Genomic DNA, 19290 nt, shown 5'->3' with positions numbered 1-19290 from the left:
CTATAAACCCCATCTCGAAGTCTTGCCCCTGACGGAGCTTGGCTGTGTGATCCTGGGCAAGTCATTTAAGCACAATTCTCCAGACCAGTAATGTCAAACTCAAACAGCAGCGGGTGCCCCTAAGCACGTCAGGATCCATCTCCACAAGCCCCAGACTGACCTCAAAAACGACCTATTTTCCCCATCTGTAATGATACCAGCCCCTACTTCGAGAAGATGGTGTGAGGCTCAAATGAGAGCAAGTGCTTTGCAGACCTCAAAAGATATGTAACCGTGAGTGATCAGGGCGTTAACATCTAACTTCCAACAAAATAATAACAGCAGGTCACATCGCTAGGATCCTTTACAAGGGATGTCCCATGGACCCACTCCTTTGAGTTAGTACGTGATGAGCTCATTTTATAGATAAGAAAGATGCCCTAATATTGTTCAATGATTAGTATAGTGGTTTTACTTATTTGGTTCATTATTTCTCAATTACATTGTTGGACTAACTCCAAGGGGCAGGTCTGTGGGGCAAGCCCATGTAAAGGACCGTAACGATGCACCCTGCTGCTATTTTATTATTATGTTGTTAGAAGTTAGATGATAACGCCCTGATCACTCACAATTATAGAGTCTTTTGAGGTTTGCGAAGCACTTGACAAATATGATCTCATTTGATCCTCACACCAGCCCCTTGAGGTAGATGCTATTATCATTACAGATGAGGAAACTGAGGCAGAGAGAGGTGCAGTATTTTGCTCCGGTTCACATGGCCGGTGTCCCAAATGGAATTCCAATATAGGTCATCCCAGATCTACCCACCAAAAGTCCCGTACTCTGTTACCAAAAGAGACTTTCTCCAGTTAGTTGCGAAATCACAGTGATGAGGGAGGAGCTGGCCAGCTGAGCCGATCAGCAGACAAGACTTTTTGGAAAAATCTTGTCCCTTTTACTTATTAGCCCAGTGACCTTAAGCAAATATCTTCTCCTTGACTCCTTTTCCTCTGTAAAATGATGTAAAATGAGTGAGTTGAATGATTTTTAAAATCCCTTCCAGTTCCAAATCTCATGATCCCAGGTTTGACGTGCTGACCTTTGAAGGACCCATGGTGGGTTTGGATGGGGAGAGAAATGGTGGTTCTGGTCAAGGGGCAGTCATCGTCAGATGGTTTTCTCTGTGCATCAAGGAACATGAGTCATCTCGTCAGAGAGAATCACACGTGGCTTTGTCTTTTCTTCCAGGGCAGTAAAGGAGACCCTGGGATCACAGGACCAATGGGAGCAGCTGGGCTTCCTGTAAGTTGGGCGGGCTTTTCCTCATCCCCACGTTGTTCTCAGCAGCCGAGGATGCTCTTGATCATCCTGGGTGTTCTCTCTTGCTGCTCTTATGGAAATCGCAAGTGAAACTATTGGACTTCATGGGGGGAAGGGCAGAGTGGAAGCCAGAGGGAGAGTCCCATGAACAAAAGAAGGGCTCCGGCTCCCAAGCTGATGAGGGCTTTGGAGTTGGCCAATGTAGACTGGCAGCATGACCCTGGAGGGGGTGGCGGAGATATAAATAGCTTCAGCCCAGAACCCACAGGACCCAGACTCATTGGATCATAGAAATCAGAACTAGAAAAGATCTCAGAGAGCATCTACTCTAACTGCCTCATCATGAGGAAACAGTCCCAGAGATGCTCAGTGAGTTTTCCATGAACAGGCAAATAACAAATCATGGAGTTGGAATTTGAATCGATGTCCTCTGACTACAGCTCCACAGCTCGTCTCTCTCTATACCCCTCGGCTAAGATCATGTCCCCCTAAGCTCAGAATCCCTCCTGACTCGATCCATGCGTTCCACAGGATTAGTCTTGCTTCTCACTGTCTGATCCCGTGTCCCAGCTTTCCTCCATCAAAACTTGAGGGAACTCTCCCAGGAAGAGAGTCAGAGAATCCCAGAGCTAGAAAGAAAGTGGTCAATCACTGGTCCCAACCCTTTCATTTTGCAAAGATAAACCAAGACTCAGAGAGCAGCAAAACCTAGACTAGAAGGTGGCTGGGGAGAGAGGAAGCCATGGTCCCTGACCCCGAGATCTGTAAGGGGATCGTTCACAAGAGGGCACCACCGGCTCAGTGTGATCCATTGACATCTTTTTTTTAAAAGATCACTGGGACCATTGATGTTTTAATTCACCTTCATATAGGCAAGCTTCGATGAGCCTGTGAACTTGGTATCACTGGTTCAAGTCCCCTTATTTTACAGATGAGGAAACATTTTACAATTTTTTTTATTTTATAAATAAGGAAACAGAGACCCAGAGAAGTTAAGGGGACTCAATATTACCTGGGATTACACAGCTGATATCTGAGCCAGAATTTGAACTTGAGTCTCTCCTCACTAAAGGGACATCCAGCCTATTTTTTCCATGACCCTTCGTTATGTTTCTTGGTCTTAACTGAAATGCTTTATGCTAAGATTTGGATCGGTTCATGGAGAAAAGCAACTAAGTGGCAGAGTACATAGAGCTCTGGGTCTAAAGCCAGGAGGACCTGAGTTCAGATCTCACCTCAGACACTAGCTAGGTGACCCTAGGCAAGTCACTTAATCCTATGTGCCTCAGTTTCCTCATCTGTAAAATGAGCTGGAGAAGGAAGTAGCAAACTACTCCATTGTCTTTGCCAAGAAAACCCCAAATGGGATCACAAATTGAACACTGCTGAAAAACAACTGAACAAAAGCAATAAAATAGAGGAAAGCAGAAAACTTAGGACAGAAAGGCCTCCTAGAGCTCCTTCGATTACCCCATGTGGCCAGCCATCTACTTCACTTATGGGTAAGGTCTGACTAACCAGCTAGGAGACACTTTAGCAAGATCCGATCTTGGGAAGCTTCGTTGTTGTTCATCCTTGTTTTGGAAGAGGACCAAAGTACACCCTGCCCAATCTAGCGGGGCAGGCTGCCCAAACCACGTTTGTGTTGCTGCAGGACAGCCCTACACTGCAGCTTGTCATCCCCCCTACCCACATCCAGAGATGGCACTCGGGGCTTTGAGATTAATGGTCAAAAAGCCCCAACTCATCGACATGCTTGAAAAGGAGGAAGCAGACAGAATGGCAACATGCGGGCCCTCCCTGCCGGAGTCTGCTTGCCTTTCATGTGCTCCAAAGACATGCCCTCTGCGCCAGTTATTCATTTGTTTAAATGGACTCCCAATGAGGTGATGAGAGGCCACCTGGACAGAGCTCATTTCCCCACCGTGGAGCCAGGAAACTGGGGTAGCATTCACAGTTCTGCCCATAACTCATCCTATATTTTATAGGTCAGTTTACTCAGGCTCTCTTCCCTTTGGTTTCCAGTCTGTAAAATGGGGATAATTAAATTTTCTCTCTGTGGCCCCCTCCCCCCCAACCTACCCAGAGTAGGATGTCAGGAAAGAGCTTTCCGAAGCTTGGAAGGGAAGGGGCCTGAGGACTATCCAGGGGGTTCGCTTGTTATTGTGACTTTGACTCTGATTTATTCTAGGGTTTGCACGGACCACCCGGTGACAAAGGAAACCGGGTGAGTCAGGAGCTGAATTCCTTGTATTTGGTTACTAATGTCTTCAGGATGTGGTGGAATGATCAATTTGAAATGACCTGCCCAAGGAGGAAGTTCAAGTTTCCTTGATAAATCACCCCAAATTAGAGGGCTTTCCAGTGAGATGCTTAATATTGTAATATATACTGAGATTGGACTCCCAGTGGAGAGTCAAAAAGATGTGCTTTTAATGCAATATAGGAAGATTTAAACCTTTTGGCGCCCATTTATAGTCACATTAAGTGTCCATGAAAAATAACCTCGTGCCTATATCTCTCTGGCCATATTGCTCTAAATAATTAAGCCTCAGTACGGCAAGAATCTGTGATTTCATCATCTGTATGAATGCCTTCTTTCCTCTCCACACCTTCGTAAATGAGTTATTACCCCCAAAAATCCATTTGTTAATAGCCACCCTACTGGTGATGAGCCTTCCAAGATTGGACTTTGGACAACAGACGTGTTCCTGGGCCTGTTTTCAAAGGCTTAAGACTTGCCAAAGTTTGTGCCCTACTAGCCAAGATTAGAAGGCAACATCGGGTAGTGGAAAAGGTGTTAGCCCTGGAATCAGAGGAAACGGGCTGACCTTTAATACTTCTGTGACGTTGGGGAAATCTCAATTTCCTCATCAGTAAAACCAAAGGGTTGAATTACATGCCCTCTAAGTTCATTTCTAGCCCCAATTCTATGATCCTCAGAATCATGTCTAAATGCATCAATACCCTGGACTGAGGTTTTACAAACAGGAGTCAAATTAAATCTGAAATCACCGGCAAAGACGGCAAGGAATTCCAGCTCGAGTCTGAGAGTCTAGGTGATTTAAGCAGTCAGTTCTTTGTGAAATTCCAGCTGTAATTCCTCTTAGAGGAGCTAGACAGAAAGGTCTAAACGCAGGTGTCCCATCTGGGACCTGCCTAACCCCAGGATGTAGCCTGTCTGAAATTTTCGGCAAAATAAAAACAAAAATGTATTATACCTGGCTAACCAGCACACGTGAACTAGTGGGTCAGTATGATTTAATTATTTGACCACCTACCTCTTGGTATAATCAAAGGTCATGCTAACAGACTTGGCTGAATAATTGAAGTTATTTTTACAAAATGTATTCAGCCCCACACACATGTGGATTTCTCATCATGGTACTTGCTACTGAGAAAGCTGGATGCCCTGGTTAAAATAATGAGGCTGTGTTTAGTCTATGGAAGGGTGACCTTTCTACCTTTTCCTTATCCCAGATGACAGAGTCCTGACCGGACAGATGCCCTTCCTGAGAAAGATCAGCCTCTCCCCACTTTCTTATTGTTCCTTCTGTCTAATAATGTTTTCATTGGCTCTTGTCTGCTCTCTATTCCCTAGAAGCATGACACTCTGCCAAGATATTACTCCAGTAAAACAATCATGGATGGCTAGATAGACAGACATACAGAAAGGTGACAGATAGATGACAGACAGACAGAAAAATGATAGATAAACAAATAGAAGAAAAATGGATAAAGACAGACAGACAAAGATGATAGACAACCACATGATAGGCAGACAGGTGGGAAAATGAGAAAGAAAGAAAGAAAGAAAGAAAGAAAGAAAGAAAGAAAGAAAGAAAGAAAGAAAAAGAAAGAAAGGAAGAAGAAAAGAAAGAAAGAAAGAAAGAAAGAAAGAAAGAAAGAAAGAAAGAAAGAAAGAAAGAAAGAAAGAAGAAAGGAAGGAAGGAAGGAAGGAAAGAAAAGGAAGAAAGAAGGAAAGAAAAAGAAAGGAAGAAGGAAAAAAGAAAGGAAGGAAGGGTGAGAGGAAGGGAGGGAAGGAAGAAAAAAGAAAGAAAGAGAAAAAATAAAAAGAAAGAAAGAGAAGGAAGGAAGGAAAGAAAGAAGGAGAGAAGGAAGGAAGAAGAAAAGAAAGAAGGAGAGAAGGAAGGAAAGAAAGAAAGTGGGAGAGAAGGAAGGAAGGAAAGAAAGAAAGAAGGAAGGAAAAAAGAAAGAAGAAAGAAAATTAGAAAGAGGGAGGAAGAAACATAAATATTAAGTACATTGTGCTTATCATTGGGTATACAAATACAAACCCTCAAGAAGCTTACATTCTAATGGGAAAATGCTCCACAGAGCTGGAAATGGAATTAAGTAGTTGGCATTAATAGCTACTGTTTGAGGAAGCCCCTCTTATTCTGTGGCTAAGATTGCTGGTCACTCTGCTGCACTGGCAACCCAGCTAGTCTGCTAGCAAGTACCTGAGAACATTAATGCACATGACGGGGCAATATAGATACTTCCTTTTTCTTTTTATTGCCAGTGAAGATGAATTTGATTCATTTACAACAAATATTTACAGAGTGGTTCATCATACTATAGAATCTGGTTCTATTAATCCTAGCCATTAAGAGGGATGGGGGAAGAGGAAAGAAGGGAACTGTATGAGTTCAAATGACCATAGATCTGGAGCTGGAAGGAAACTTAGAGGTCACCTAGCCCACCTGTTTCATTTTACAGATAAGGAAACAGATTCAGAGCGATTACGTGACTTGCCCAGTGTCACACAGAGAGTTAAATCTGTTAAATTGAAGCCCAGTCTTCCTGGCTCCAATTTCAGCTTTCTACCCACTACACCATACTGCCTCCCTCTTCAACTTCCTTCCTGCCCCCCAAAACATAACTGCGAGAAACAGAATCGGCATTTTAGACAAGATGGGAAATTTGAATTTCCTGTGGACAGACTTAAGGTTCCAAACAAATGTGATCATTCTACCCACAATTTGGTTTTTTAACATCCTTCCTATCTCCTTTCTTTTGAGTTTGGGTTTCACTTAATTGTTATTGCTATTGCTAAATTATTCAAACTGAATTCCTTGACTCTTTCTGTTGGTTTGAGGTCAGAGCAAACCATGGAACCCATGATTTCTTTGGAGAGCTTTATAGGCAGCCATGTGAGATGGCAAGGCTCAGGCTCTGCTGATTAGAAAAGGCCATTAGAGCCATGACTCCTCCTTGTCAGAGATGTTACTGGATGTAAATGATGTGATGGAGGTAAAATTCATGAAATGGCTTTTAATGAATTAGACAGTAAGAACTTATAAAGATTCCTTCTCTTTACTGTTTTAGAATTTGATAATGGCTCCTATATGCAGAGATTTATTTAACAAAAGTCTGGGGAACAGTAGGAAGTTGCTGAAGGCTTCATCTGAAGGTCTTGTAAAGGATCCACTAACTTTCTCCAAAAACAATATTTCTAAATCACTGAAAAGTATCCTTTTCAACCCCTGCCTTGGTCATCAAGATCTTGATTTTCTCTGCTTAACTGAATAGATCATGGGACTGATCCAATGCAGCGATTCTCATGTGATTTGATGAAAGTCCAGCCTAAGAAATGAGTGTCTTTCCTTTCTATTAATTCAATTAAATTCAACAGGTCTTTTAAAGTGCCTACTATGTGCTGGGCCCTGAGATTTCCAAGACAGAAATTAAACATTCCCTGTCCTCAAAGAACTGACATTCTGCAAAAAAATAAAAATTTAAAAGTTTTTGGTCCTCTTCTAATAAAAAGACAGTAATCATTCTAAGCTCCAATGCCAAGAATATGAACATTTTCCAAATAGGACACCAGACAAAAATAATAATGTCCTATTCCTAAATTGCAGTTGTATAAACATCATCTGTCTCCTCTACCCAGAAGTTCTCTGGAAATTTGGCCCATGTGCAATTTTAGTTTGAGAAATATCTGAAAAAGGTACATCTTCTGCCTAAAAATGGTGGCAGTGATTGCACTGATGTAGATGCCATGGTATAACCTTTGAATCACCCAACAGAAAAAGTCTCTTTCTGAAATGTTCTATCTGGCATGTGAAACATGTGATGTGTGTTTGCTTCTTATTTCTACAGGTTTCTCTTATCCCCTTACCTCTATCCCTGCTGCCTTTTCTTCTTTTTTTTTTCTTCTTTTTTTTTCCCTTTGGCCTGGATCTTCCTTCCTCTTCCCTCTGCATCCCTGGAGACTTTTTTCCCTGTAGACAATTTCTCCTAGTCATCTCCCTTTCCCATCCATTCTTTTTTCCAATTTTGAGTTTATTTTATCTAAACTCTTTTATTTTCCACTTTTTTTAGACATCTCTTTTGCTTGATTTTATTTGTACCTTCTAACCCCTGCCAAATGCTGAATAAAATCCTCTCTTTGACCAATCCTCTTTCATCTCATTTTATGTAACTCTGAGGGTTTGGGAGGAGGTGAGTTGGGGAATTTTCCATTTTCTTTAAATGGGTCTTTAAAATATCTTCAGTTTTAGGACACTTTCCTCTTTCTGATAAAGTTAAGACCTCCAACCTTTTTTATTAAAAGCAAGAGTCTGACGTGATCACTCCTTAGCCAATTACACGTAGTTTATCCTGTTATTAATTACCTATGATCAATTTCTACCCTCAGTCCAGGTGCTCCCCCTCACCCCACCCATGACACACAATTAGGAAATACAAACTCATGTGCAAGAGTATCCCGAGTGAGACATCATTAGGAAATGACCAGTCCCAGGAAAAGGCAGAGCTAGTTGAGGGTAACTTGGCGTCAGAAGGAAGCCTCACGTGATCCAGATGCTCCAGAAAGCGGCTGCTCAGCAGCCGATCTTGCCCCTTAGAACTTGCTACACAGACACTGCAGACAGTGGCAAGATCTGCTTTGGACAGCTCCTTCCCCCATCACCAGCTGTGGTCCCCTTAGGGACAAGAACACACACACACACACACACACACACACCACACACACACACAGACCTTGCAGACTTGCAGATGCTCAGAGCCGATGTTCACATCTCCACAGAAGATTGCATTAGTTACATTACATTAATTAGGAGGATCTACTTTTACTTTTTCTGGCTTTCTGTTTTATTTTGTATCTTTCTGTCTCTAACTTTGATACAATGGATGATCCTAAAGCTTTGATGTTATTTTTTTTTCTTGGCCTAAACCATTATTTGCAGGGGGAAAGGGGGAAGAAAGGCTCTAGGGGGCCTAAAGGGGATAAGGGAGACCAAGGAGCGCCTGGATTAGATGCCCCCTGTCCATTGGTATGTTCTAATTTAATCGCTTGTATTGTAGTTTCTGTTTGTTTGTTTGTTTTGTTTTTCCTTGAGGTTCACAAACTGGGAAGAAAGAAGGAAAACTCAGATTAAAATGTGAAATTTAATTACAGCCCTGGTACCCAAATTCTTCTGTTATATTAAAGGCTGGAGGAATTCTGGATGCTGTTGATTTGGGCTCAAAGCCACAGAGTACAAAATTCTGGTTAAAATCCCTTTCTTTTTAGCAGCTTCATAAATAAAAGTGCTGTAGAGAGCAAGCCAGGAGGAAAGGGATTGGCCAAAAGGAGGCCCGTGCTTTCAGCTGGGACTGACTTTGGGAGCCAGAATAACAACTGCCAGCAATGGAGTTGCCCTTCTTTGTTTCCTTACCTCCAATCAACTACCAACGATCTGGGTCCTCACTTGGCCTGAGTACACAAGACACTAGGGCTCATTCAGCTCCCCAGGTAGACGATCTATCTCAGATTCTGCTAGGATAAAAGCCAGCCAAGGGATTGCTTCAGTCAGCCTGATTCCTTCTGCTAACAGCCAGGAAAGTCTCAGCACCCAAAGACTTAGCAAGAGACCAAGATTCTTAAAGAGAAAAGGTCTTTTATGCCTATTAGAAGAAATAGGCAAGAGTTTATCAGGAGCCTTCCCCCCAATCAATCAGTCAATAATTGATTGAGCTTAAAAGCTTTCTCCATCCACTATCAATTCTTCAATCCAATTCAAAGAACATTTTCTAAGTATTTACTATGTGCAAGACTAAACATAAAGATTACAGAACCAGCAGTCCTGCCCTCAAGGGACAGCTAATCTAATTATAACTATAGCTTTTCATTAAAATCCTGTTAAGATGTTGAACCAGGTTTATCCATGATGGGAGTAAAGACAGAGAGAGAACTCAAGCCCTTTCCTGAGCCTACTTTCCCAGGGCTTAAATTCTGAATTCCTGGAGAAATAAAAGGATGAGCCACAGTTATATTGGAGAGATTTGCCCCCACATCTTGGTCCCTGGATGTGACATCTTTAGTGTCTTATGTCCTGGCCAGGGGAGGACTGGGCCTCTCCTCCATGGGATGGAGCTGGCCATCTCTGACCCAAATAATCATCGTGGTTGATTTTGTGAACAGGGACATCGAGGTTTTAAAGGAGAGAAGGGGGAGCCGGGGTTACCAGGGCTGGACGGACTGGATGCCCCGTGCCCATTGGTATGGCATTACCTTCCCTTTCCTGCTTGGTTTCTATTGGCTTTCATGGACCTTCCTCCCGCATGTCTCTTTCCTCCGTCCTCCATGGTGTGCTTCCTAACGACGCCAGATGTGGGTGTCTTCTTGCTTGGATCTGCCTCTCTAATGGATAATCAGCCTTTCCCTCTCTCCCTTTGGCTTTCTCTTCTGGATCATGTGACCTGAAATTGTGAGTTAACATCTGAACTTACTTCCTTCTCCCCCCCCCCATAATACCCTTCACATGAAGAGTAATAAATGTGGACCTTGACTAGAAGCTAGTTAACTTCCAGACATTTCAATGACATTAAGAAATTTGCCATGCTGGGCAAGTAGTCCATGGAAACACTGGACAATGTGGGTAGAGCTGAAAGGATCAGACCATCTCATCCAAACCCATCACTTTACAGATGAGGAAACTGAGACCCAGAGGAGTTGAGTAACTTAACCAACATCCCACAAGTAGCAAGCATCAGAGGTGGTGGCATCTGAATCCACAGGCTCTGACTCAAAAGCCAATGTTCTTTTCCACCATTCCAAGCTGCCTCCATTCTAATAAGTCGAGATTACTTCTCTACTCTCACTTGGATTTTTCCTAATCATAACTCACATTTCCACAGCCCTTTCAAGTTTACAAAATGTTTCTCTTATGATCATCCTTAGAGTTAAGGAAAACATCATTAGTACCCTTCTTTTATAGATGAAAAGCCAGGGTTCAAAGAGGTAAAACTATTTGTCTAGAATCACACAGCTAGAAAGAAGGGTGGGGGCTAGGTCTCCTGGTTCAGAGTCCAATTTGTACCCTACTGCCTCTCTTAGTTCACTGCTTCCTCTGTGCCCCGATCATAATTCTGCAGCCCCAGTCTCTTTTGTCAGGCTGTCGAATGGCTTGAGAGGTTCTAGAACAGGGGTCCTCAAACTTTTTAAATAGGGGGCCAGTTCACTGTCCCTCAGCCTGTTGGAGGGCCGGACTATAGTAAAAATAAAAACTTTGTTTTGTGGGCCTTTAAATAAAGAAACTTCATAGCCCTGGGTGAGGGGGATAAACGTCCTCAGCTGCCGCATCTGGCCTGTTCTAGAGGCTGTACCTTCTTCCAAATTGTGTCTAACACAATTGGTACCTTATTGTCACCAACTCATTCTCCAAAATCTAGGAACAAACCAACCAGGCTTCAGCCTGAGATAACAAAATAGAATTCATCCTTTCTGAGTGAAATTAAAAAACAGCCAAGAAGCCGCCTTCTCTCCCCCATCCCCAGATTGTCTTCCTTTTGAAGAGTTTTGTTCATCACTGAATACCCAAAGCAAGCATGTCAGGAGAAGAATAAAGATGTAGAGAATAGTTGAGAGAGATAAGAAAGGGAAGGAAGAAAGCAGTAAAGGAGACATCAGGAGAGGATAAAAGAGAGTACATTGCATTCTCCCCATTCTGACAAGCTGTTTCTCCAGACAGCTAGGTGGTGGAGCAGACAGTGCCAGGCCTGCCATCAGGGAAACCTGAGTTCAAATCTGGCTCCAGACACTAGCTGTGTGACTCTAGGCAGCTCACTTAAACTCTGCCCCCAAATGGGCATGATGGAAATAAAAATGGCACTTACTTCAAATTCAATAATAATTGCAAAGTCCTTAGCACAGCACTTGGCACATAGTAGGGGCTATATAAACATTAACTATTACTAGTATTATTTAGGAAGCATAACCGTAGGTCCTTGTTCTTCACCCTTTTGCACCTAACTGTGCCTGGGCCAAGGAAGCCCCTACCACGTTCTCAGTGTCACAAGCAGGTGGGGACTACTTGATGGCCTTTTCATCCCCCTTAGTTCAATAAGGCAGGGTTAAGCATCCTTGATTGTCCCAGTATCATTCCATTTCATCACTTCATCCTCCTCCCCATCCACACAACGATCCATCTTCAGATGGAAAGAATTATCAGGAAAGGGGCAGGAGTACCAGCAATCCTTCCACAGGGAATTCCTCTTAGAACTCATGTGTGAAAGATCCCTTTTAGGAGAGTTCAGAACCCATTCAGGTGCTGAATGAGCATGGGCCCACTAAAACTCACCAGCCCCTTCTCGGATCCCCCATTCCGCTAAACCCAGAGCATGCAGCATGCCGTCTAACATCACTCCATAGGGATTTCTTCCATCTCTCCCACAAGCCCCTGACAATAACCAGCAAGGGCCCTTTCCTCTGCCAAACTCACCCGCCCCAAACTCTTCCTGTTATTCCTTAGACCATCTTTTGATCTGCAAGTCATAACTCCTCGTCCCCCTCGCTTCCATCCACACACCTAACACTTCATTCCGCTCTGACCCGAGCTCCACATCACATCACTCCTCCGTCACTGGTGTGCCAATGGGAATGCCACTCTGGCCAGGGGTGGCTCCTTTCCTGGTGTTCGTGTTGTTTCCCAAACCCTATATATCAAAGGGTCGCAAGAATGACTCTGCGAAACAACAAAGCCCGATCTTCTCCTTCCTCTTCTCAAAAACAAGTCACGTTGAGAAAATGTTATCCCAAAGAAGTGTTTCCCCCCCAAAAAAAACATCCTGTAGAAATGTTGCCTTTTCCCTTTGCTATTTTTTAGTGCTATACTTGTTGATCTTGTGGGTTTTTAAATTATAATTGTTATCTGAAGCATGCTACCCACCTCTTGACAGAGAGGGAATGGATTCGTGATGCAAAATGAGACATATATTTTGGACATGGCCTTGTGGGAATTTGTTTTGCTTGATTATGCATATTTGTTATGAGAATTTTGTTTTATTGGCAGATGGGCAGGTGGGAGGGCAAGAAAATAGATTTTGGTTTCTTGAAGATATTAAATTTTGAAACAATAGAAAAATTAAGAGAAAGAAAAATTGATTCTTGTTAAATGAAAATAACTAAATTTAAAATTATAATTATCAGTATTATTAGGATAATTAGGATGTAAGGATAATAATCTTGGAGCTCCCCATCATTGTAATGAACACCCACCACTAACTCAATGAGAAGCATTAAACAGTAGATTCTGCTAATTGCATTTGGATGAAATCAATCAGAATCAATGGCTCCTACCCAGCTGATCCCATCCTTTACAAGATTCTCATCCCAAGAAAGACCTGAGGCTAGCCATCATTTCCTTTGCAGAATTTTCAGAACCATGGATGGGTCAAGTACCAAGAGATATAGAATAACTTAAAGTTATTTTCTAGATCCTTCATTTAGGTTGCCCCAGTCCCTTCATTCACACAGAGAACATAGGAGACCCAACCCAGGAGACCAAGTTATCTAGAACCTCCACCTTTAAGTCAGCAGTAGGGAAAAGACATAAAAGACAATGTTGGTGATCCCATCCTAACCTGCCTCAAATATAGGTAGCAGGCGCCCAAGATTATTAAACTTTTCCCACCTTAAACCTGAGAGTTTAAGCCCTACTTTTGTCCTTCTCTATTACAGGGGGAAGATGGCTTGCCAGTCCAGGGCTGCTGGAATAAGGTAGGGTTTTCTGAAGCCTGCAGTACATTAGCAGCATGGGTACACTTGGAGATATCTTCCAATAGTGAAAACACACTCACAACACACATACACACACACACACACACACACACACACACACACACACATCCCTGTACCGTTCTATAGCCAGAAAGTATTCTTTCCCCAAAGCATTCAGGATGCATTCTTTTTCATTCTTATTGCTATCTCCTGTTTTTACATTATCTTCATTTCCAGATAAACATATTCTTCTCAAACATCCTTCTTCCCCTTTTCACTACCAAGCAGGCCATTTCAAGAAACATTTTTAGATAGATCTTTCTTTGGCATCCAGGTAGCTCTAATTCAGGGGTTCTCACATCAGGGAGGGTCATCTATTCTGTTTACATTTCTGCTGTACTTTTTCTTCAAGGAGTTCTGAGAGATACTTATAAATTGGTTATTAATTAGCTGTTAATTCTCAGAGTAAATGTAAGGCCAATTAGATCATTCTATCTCTTCCTAGAAGTTGCTACTTAAATTATAAGAAGGCTTAGCCCCTGGTAAATGGATTTTAAGTGGGATTAGAATCAGGAGAGAATTAAGGTCAGATCTTGGTTCTGACACTTTATGAGTCAGCCTTAGCATTTTCGTCTGTAAAATAGGAATAATAATTTTTACCAAAATAGTCCCTCTTGAGCTGTCGTGAATTGTTTATTGCAAAAGAAATGGGAGTACTGCTTATGATGTATTCCCTAACCCATGGACAGTGATTAATTGGTTGATCTTAAAGCTCAGTTAGATCTGTGGAATCACAGAATTTAGAATTGGAAGAGACCTTTGAGATCACCTGGTCCAACTCACTCATTTTCACAGAGGAGAAAATTGAGGTCCAGAATGGTCTTTGCCCCACACCACTCAGTCAATAAATAGAATGGAAATTCAAACCCAGGTCTTCTATCTTCAGTGTCAGAGACCCTTCCACTTTACCATGCTAATTCGAATGATGAGATCCACAGGCTCTGCTATAGCCTGCTTCCTCTGACTCACAGGCGTTTGAGGGGGCTCTGGGAAGACGTGACTGGGACAACTCTTGCTCACAGTTCACAGAGTAGCCATTTGCCATTTCTTCACCCCCACAATCTATTCAAGGACATCAGTCATCATCCTTCCCACATCCCTCAGTGAGCTCATAGCTTCAGTCAAAACTTTTAAAACGTAGCCCATTTTGGTAAAAATCTAAAAAAAACTATTGACAGTCAACTCAATTTCCGTGATGGCCAAATCAAAGAATGAGAAGAGGGAGTCCTTGTTCCGAAGGATTTCAGAAGCTCATCATGATTCTTAAAATTCCTGGCTCAGGTGGGAATCAGTCCATTTCAGGCTGATTGGACAGATCTTAGAATGCCAAACCAGAGGACACCTGACCAGCGGTTTAAGCCATAATTGTTAAACTCCCTCACCTCCCCCAATGTGAATAAGTCAAGTGATCCAACCAACATTCATTAAGCCCCAACTGCATACAGATGAGCTGATAGATACTAGAAGAGATACAAAATGTACTTAAGACTTACTCCCCTGCTCTCAAAGAGACTACAGTCTAGTTGAGGGATATGAAACAAATACATAGTCATTAATTCAACAAAAAGCATTTAATACATAGCTGCCACATGGAGGTACTGTGTTAGGTGCTGGGGATACAGAGCTATGTTCTAAACCTTGCTCTCTAAGAGCTTACTTCCTTAGTAAGGAGATAAACAATAATGATTAACTTTGAACAAATAGAAAAAGCAACATGTAGTGAGTAGGTAGAGCTGGCCTTAGAACTAAGAAGACCTGAGTTCAAGTCTTGCATCTGACATATACTGGCTTTGTGATCCTGGATAAGTCATTACACCTCTGATTATTCTAGACACTATGTTTTTGCCTTTCTTTGTATCTCCAGCTCTTAGGACAGTACCTAGAACATAGTAAGAACTTAATAAATGCTTGTCAACCAACTAACAAGGCAGCTCTCATACTAAAATATACAGAGAAGTAGAGCAAGGAGAGCAATTTCCCTTCTGCAGGAGTTCCCTCTATCAAAGGAATCAAAGTGGAATCTGTGTCTTAAACCCTACAGCAAGATAACTATAACATACAATCACCTATGGCATTCGAGAGGCACAACAATTATCAATGAGCTTCTGGGACTAAGATGTATGTGCCTGAAAGAAGGTTTCCTGGAAGGAATAATACTTGAGTTGAATTATAAAAGGAAAGGAAGCCCAGGACAAGTTATACATGGGACTATTATCTGCAACATTTTAGATTTAGTCGAATGTACTAAAAGATGGATGGTGTAAGATAATCAAACACTTTGCCTTCGGATTGAGGTTTCTAGGATTGCCTCAAACCCTGAGGAATGAAATTAATCACCTTGGTTGGGAACCTCTCAAGGGTGTGGGGGAAACAAACCCATTTCCAGGCATCATAAGATCTGGGGGAGATGAGATCTGCCCTTGTGGAACCACCGACTGTCCTAAGTCTTAGCTAGACTCAGAGGAACATGTACTTTATATGGAGACAGAGTGGGACAGTCAAGGAATATTGAGAATGCTCTTGAGGAGCCTGTAGTCTAACAAAAATAAGTCCTAAGCCTTGTTCCCATCATAAAATGGGATCTCAGCCTTAACCATATTTGAAATAAGCCCAGGTCTGACATTGAAACTAACCTGCATCTGTTTTCTCTTGCAGTGATGGCCCTAACCTTGGATTGGCCTGTGTGTGTGTTTGTACATAGGATATTTATTTTTATACAGTTCTTTCTTTTTGGAAATGCCAGACGTTATGACGCATCTTTTACAGATTATCCCCAACCAAAAAAAACACCCTGCATTTTTGTACAGAAATTATCGAACATTCCACCCCCCTTCCTGTCTCCAAGATTTTTTGGTATAATTTTTTGTCCATGATGCACGTTTGTTTGTGAGCACAGCTTCAATGTTTGCATGATATTTGTGCACCCTTGTTAATTAACTGTTGGAGTTTTAATAAATTATTGCATTATCGTGCCAAAGGGAGCTGTCCAGCACCAAAGTGCTGGCTAGTTCATAAGTGAGTCCAGAGAAAAATAATATGAAGGTCAATGGTATTTGCCAAGCTAGGCGTGCCTGAGAATATTTTAAATGTGTGGATTTTTCATTATTAAAAATGAACATGATAACTTCTGATCCTTTCTGGTCATTAAATTTATCAAGAGATCTGTTTTAGAAATATATTTTTAAAACATCATACCGACATATCTCTGTGATCCAAAGTGCTTTTGTCAACAAATCAAAATCAACACTTATGTACTAAGCATCTTTTGTGTTCAGAACACTCTGCTAGGCATTGTGGAAGACAGAAGATTTAGAAATAATATAGTTCCAATCTTAATGGAGCTTATAGTCTACTTGAAGTGTCTAACGCAAAACAAGCATAACACACTATTAAACATGATAAGCCCAATAGAAACTAGTCCACGTGAAGTCTGAAGGGGAAAGGTCAATACCAAATGAACATCAGAGAAAGATCCCCAAAGAAGGCATCATTTGAATCAAGCTTTAAAGGATAGGTCAGAATCAACAGATAAAAAAAGAGAGAGAAAACATTCCAGGAAAAGAGAATGATTTTCAAATGCTTAGTTCAAATACTTAGCTCAGATGGAAATATGCTACTAAAGTACTTTCTAAGGGAACTATTCTAATGAATAGATAAGCATAATCTATGAGCAATATGTCAATCAATTGCTAAGTGGGCCAGCCAACTCATGCTTTGAAATTCCTATGGGTGTGCTATGTATGTGTGTGTGCATTTGTGCTTATTAAACCAAAATCTCTAGAGATCCAGTGGTTGCTACTGTTAAAATGATGGATAAAAGTATGGTCAGGAAACAAAAGCTTATTGAATGTTGGAACTGGAAGGATTTGCTTAGTCCTTATTAAGAAGGATAAGTTTTTGACACTGTGGATTTCTCTCTTCCCCTGATGTTCCCTCCTCTCTAGATTGACCCAGCACTGCTCTCTGCCAGCTCCTCTCCTATCTGTCCAACTATCCCTTCTCAGGCTCCTTGCTGGATCTGCTTCCAGGTCATTCCATTAACATGTCCATTATCCTCTCTCCCAAGGATACTTGTGTTTTCCCTTCGTACTGTCTTACTTGGTGGTTCCTATTGAGCCAATTGTCAATTCCATGCAGTTGATTCTCAGATCTATATATCTAATTCTAACCTCTCAATTGAGCTCCAGTCTTTTCATTACTTACTGCCTCCAGGGCATCCGAAACATGTATAAAACAGAACTAATTGTGTTTCTTTCTCGAACCCTGCCTTATTCTGAACTTCCCTATTGTTTTTGTGGGTACCACCATTCCTCCAGGCTCACTGCCTTGACATTATCTTTATCTCCCCACTTGCATTCACCCCACATACCCTATCTGATGCCAATTCTTGTCAATTCTACCTTCACAATTTGTCTCATATAAATCCTTTTCTCTCTGCTCATGGCCCTGTTCATCCCTGAAACCAGTAGCCTTGTGCTTGGTCTCTCTAACTCAAATCTCTTCTCATCTTCCATTCAGCTGTTAAAATAATTGTTCCAAAGCACAGTTCTGAGCATGTCATCCTGCCTCCCATTCTACAAACTCTAATGACTCCCTATTACCTCCAGCATCAAATGGAAAACCATGTGATTGGCATTCAAAGCCCTTCACAACCTATCTTCTTCTTTTAATTTTCTTATACTTGATTCCCCTCCTGAACTCTAAGATGCAACCACACTGGCACACTGGCTGTGCTTCCAAAATGACACATCATTGCATGATTCCTTGCCTTTTTGCTGGCTTCTCCCCACATCTGGAGTGCTCTTCCTCATCATCTCTGCCTCCTGATTTGCATAGCTTCCTTCAGACTCAGTTCAGATTTGGGATTCTGCTGATGGTTTTTCCTCTCTCCGCTCTCCCAATTGTTAATACCTCGAGATTTTTTTTTTCTTTATAGTCTGAACATCTTATATGTACATTTTTTGGCATTATCTTTCCTAATAGTGTGAGAGCTCTTTAATTAAGGGCAGGGAGTCTTGGGTTTTGCCTTTATTTATATATGCAGTGATTAGCACAGTGCCAGGCATATGGTAATGTCTAAATGAAGGCTTGTCAACTGACTAAAATATCTGGGCAGAACCTTGGAACATATAGAATGTAAGAGCTGAGAGACCTGAGAACACAAAATATTAGAGCCAGAAAGAATCTTAGATAGCATCTAGTCCACCCCCTCATTTTTTGTGAAAAATTATAAGCTTAGGCAGAGTTACCTTTTTTCAGCCATTTCAGTTCATGCTATTTCCTTTGAATGCTGAGGTTCTAGCAACAGAATCCATTTACTCAAATTTGAGACAGCGAGGTGATGCAGTGCTTATGGATATTGCAGTAGATGTGGTGTCAGGAAGAACTGAGTTCAAATTGTGCCTTGACACTTATTAGCTGTGGGATCCTGGGCAAATCACTTAACATCATCTCAGCCTCAGTTTCCCTATCTATATAATGGCATAATAATAGCACTTACCTCACAGAGTTATTATGAGGCTCAATGACATAAAATACCTACAGCACTTTTTCAACTTTAAATTGTTACATAATGCTAGGTGTTATTATTACTATTGTTACATTGAGCAAGATGACTATGAAAGTCTATGTAATCAATAACATTGTGACATAACTTCAAAAGCATCTTGATTTCATACCCTTCAGAGCCAAGCTCCTGAGACTCACTTGGATATTCATAATATGTTGTAGTTAATATCCAACCAAGTTTAATACCCATACCCATTTTCTGTCCTTGCTTCTTCTTTATTGCATCTTGGTCATTGCTGATAATGGCTGGCCATCATTGTGGTTATTGACTCCTTAAATTTTAGATCTAGTTTTTGTGTGTATATATATAATATATACATATGTCCATGTATATGTACACACACACACACACACACACACACACGTAATAGATT

General features: G+C 41.6%; 1 protein-coding gene across 1 annotated transcript in view; it reads left to right on the top strand.

The window, feature by feature from the left end:
- COL13A1 (collagen type XIII alpha 1 chain) overlaps positions 1–16472 on the top strand; it is a 118799-nt gene extending 102327 nt beyond the window's left edge. The window contains exons 35-39 of the mRNA XM_051982548.1: positions 1228–1281; positions 3491–3526; positions 8496–8582; positions 13250–13288; positions 16004–16472. Coding sequence (XP_051838508.1) covers positions 1228–1281; positions 3491–3526; positions 8496–8582; positions 13250–13288; positions 16004–16006 — 219 coding nt within the window. The 3' untranslated portion in view covers positions 16007–16472. The remainder of the gene's footprint in view (positions 1–1227; positions 1282–3490; positions 3527–8495; positions 8583–13249; positions 13289–16003) is intronic.
- The last annotated feature ends 2818 nt before the right edge of the window (positions 16473–19290 follow it).

Source organism: Antechinus flavipes, chromosome 2, assembly GCF_016432865.1.
Source record: "Antechinus flavipes isolate AdamAnt ecotype Samford, QLD, Australia chromosome 2, AdamAnt_v2, whole genome shotgun sequence".
In the NCBI taxonomy this organism is placed as follows: Eukaryota; Metazoa; Chordata; class Mammalia; order Dasyuromorphia; family Dasyuridae; genus Antechinus; species Antechinus flavipes.
Note: the sequence above shows the minus strand (reverse complement) of the source record. Positions and strands in the feature narration are given on the sequence as shown.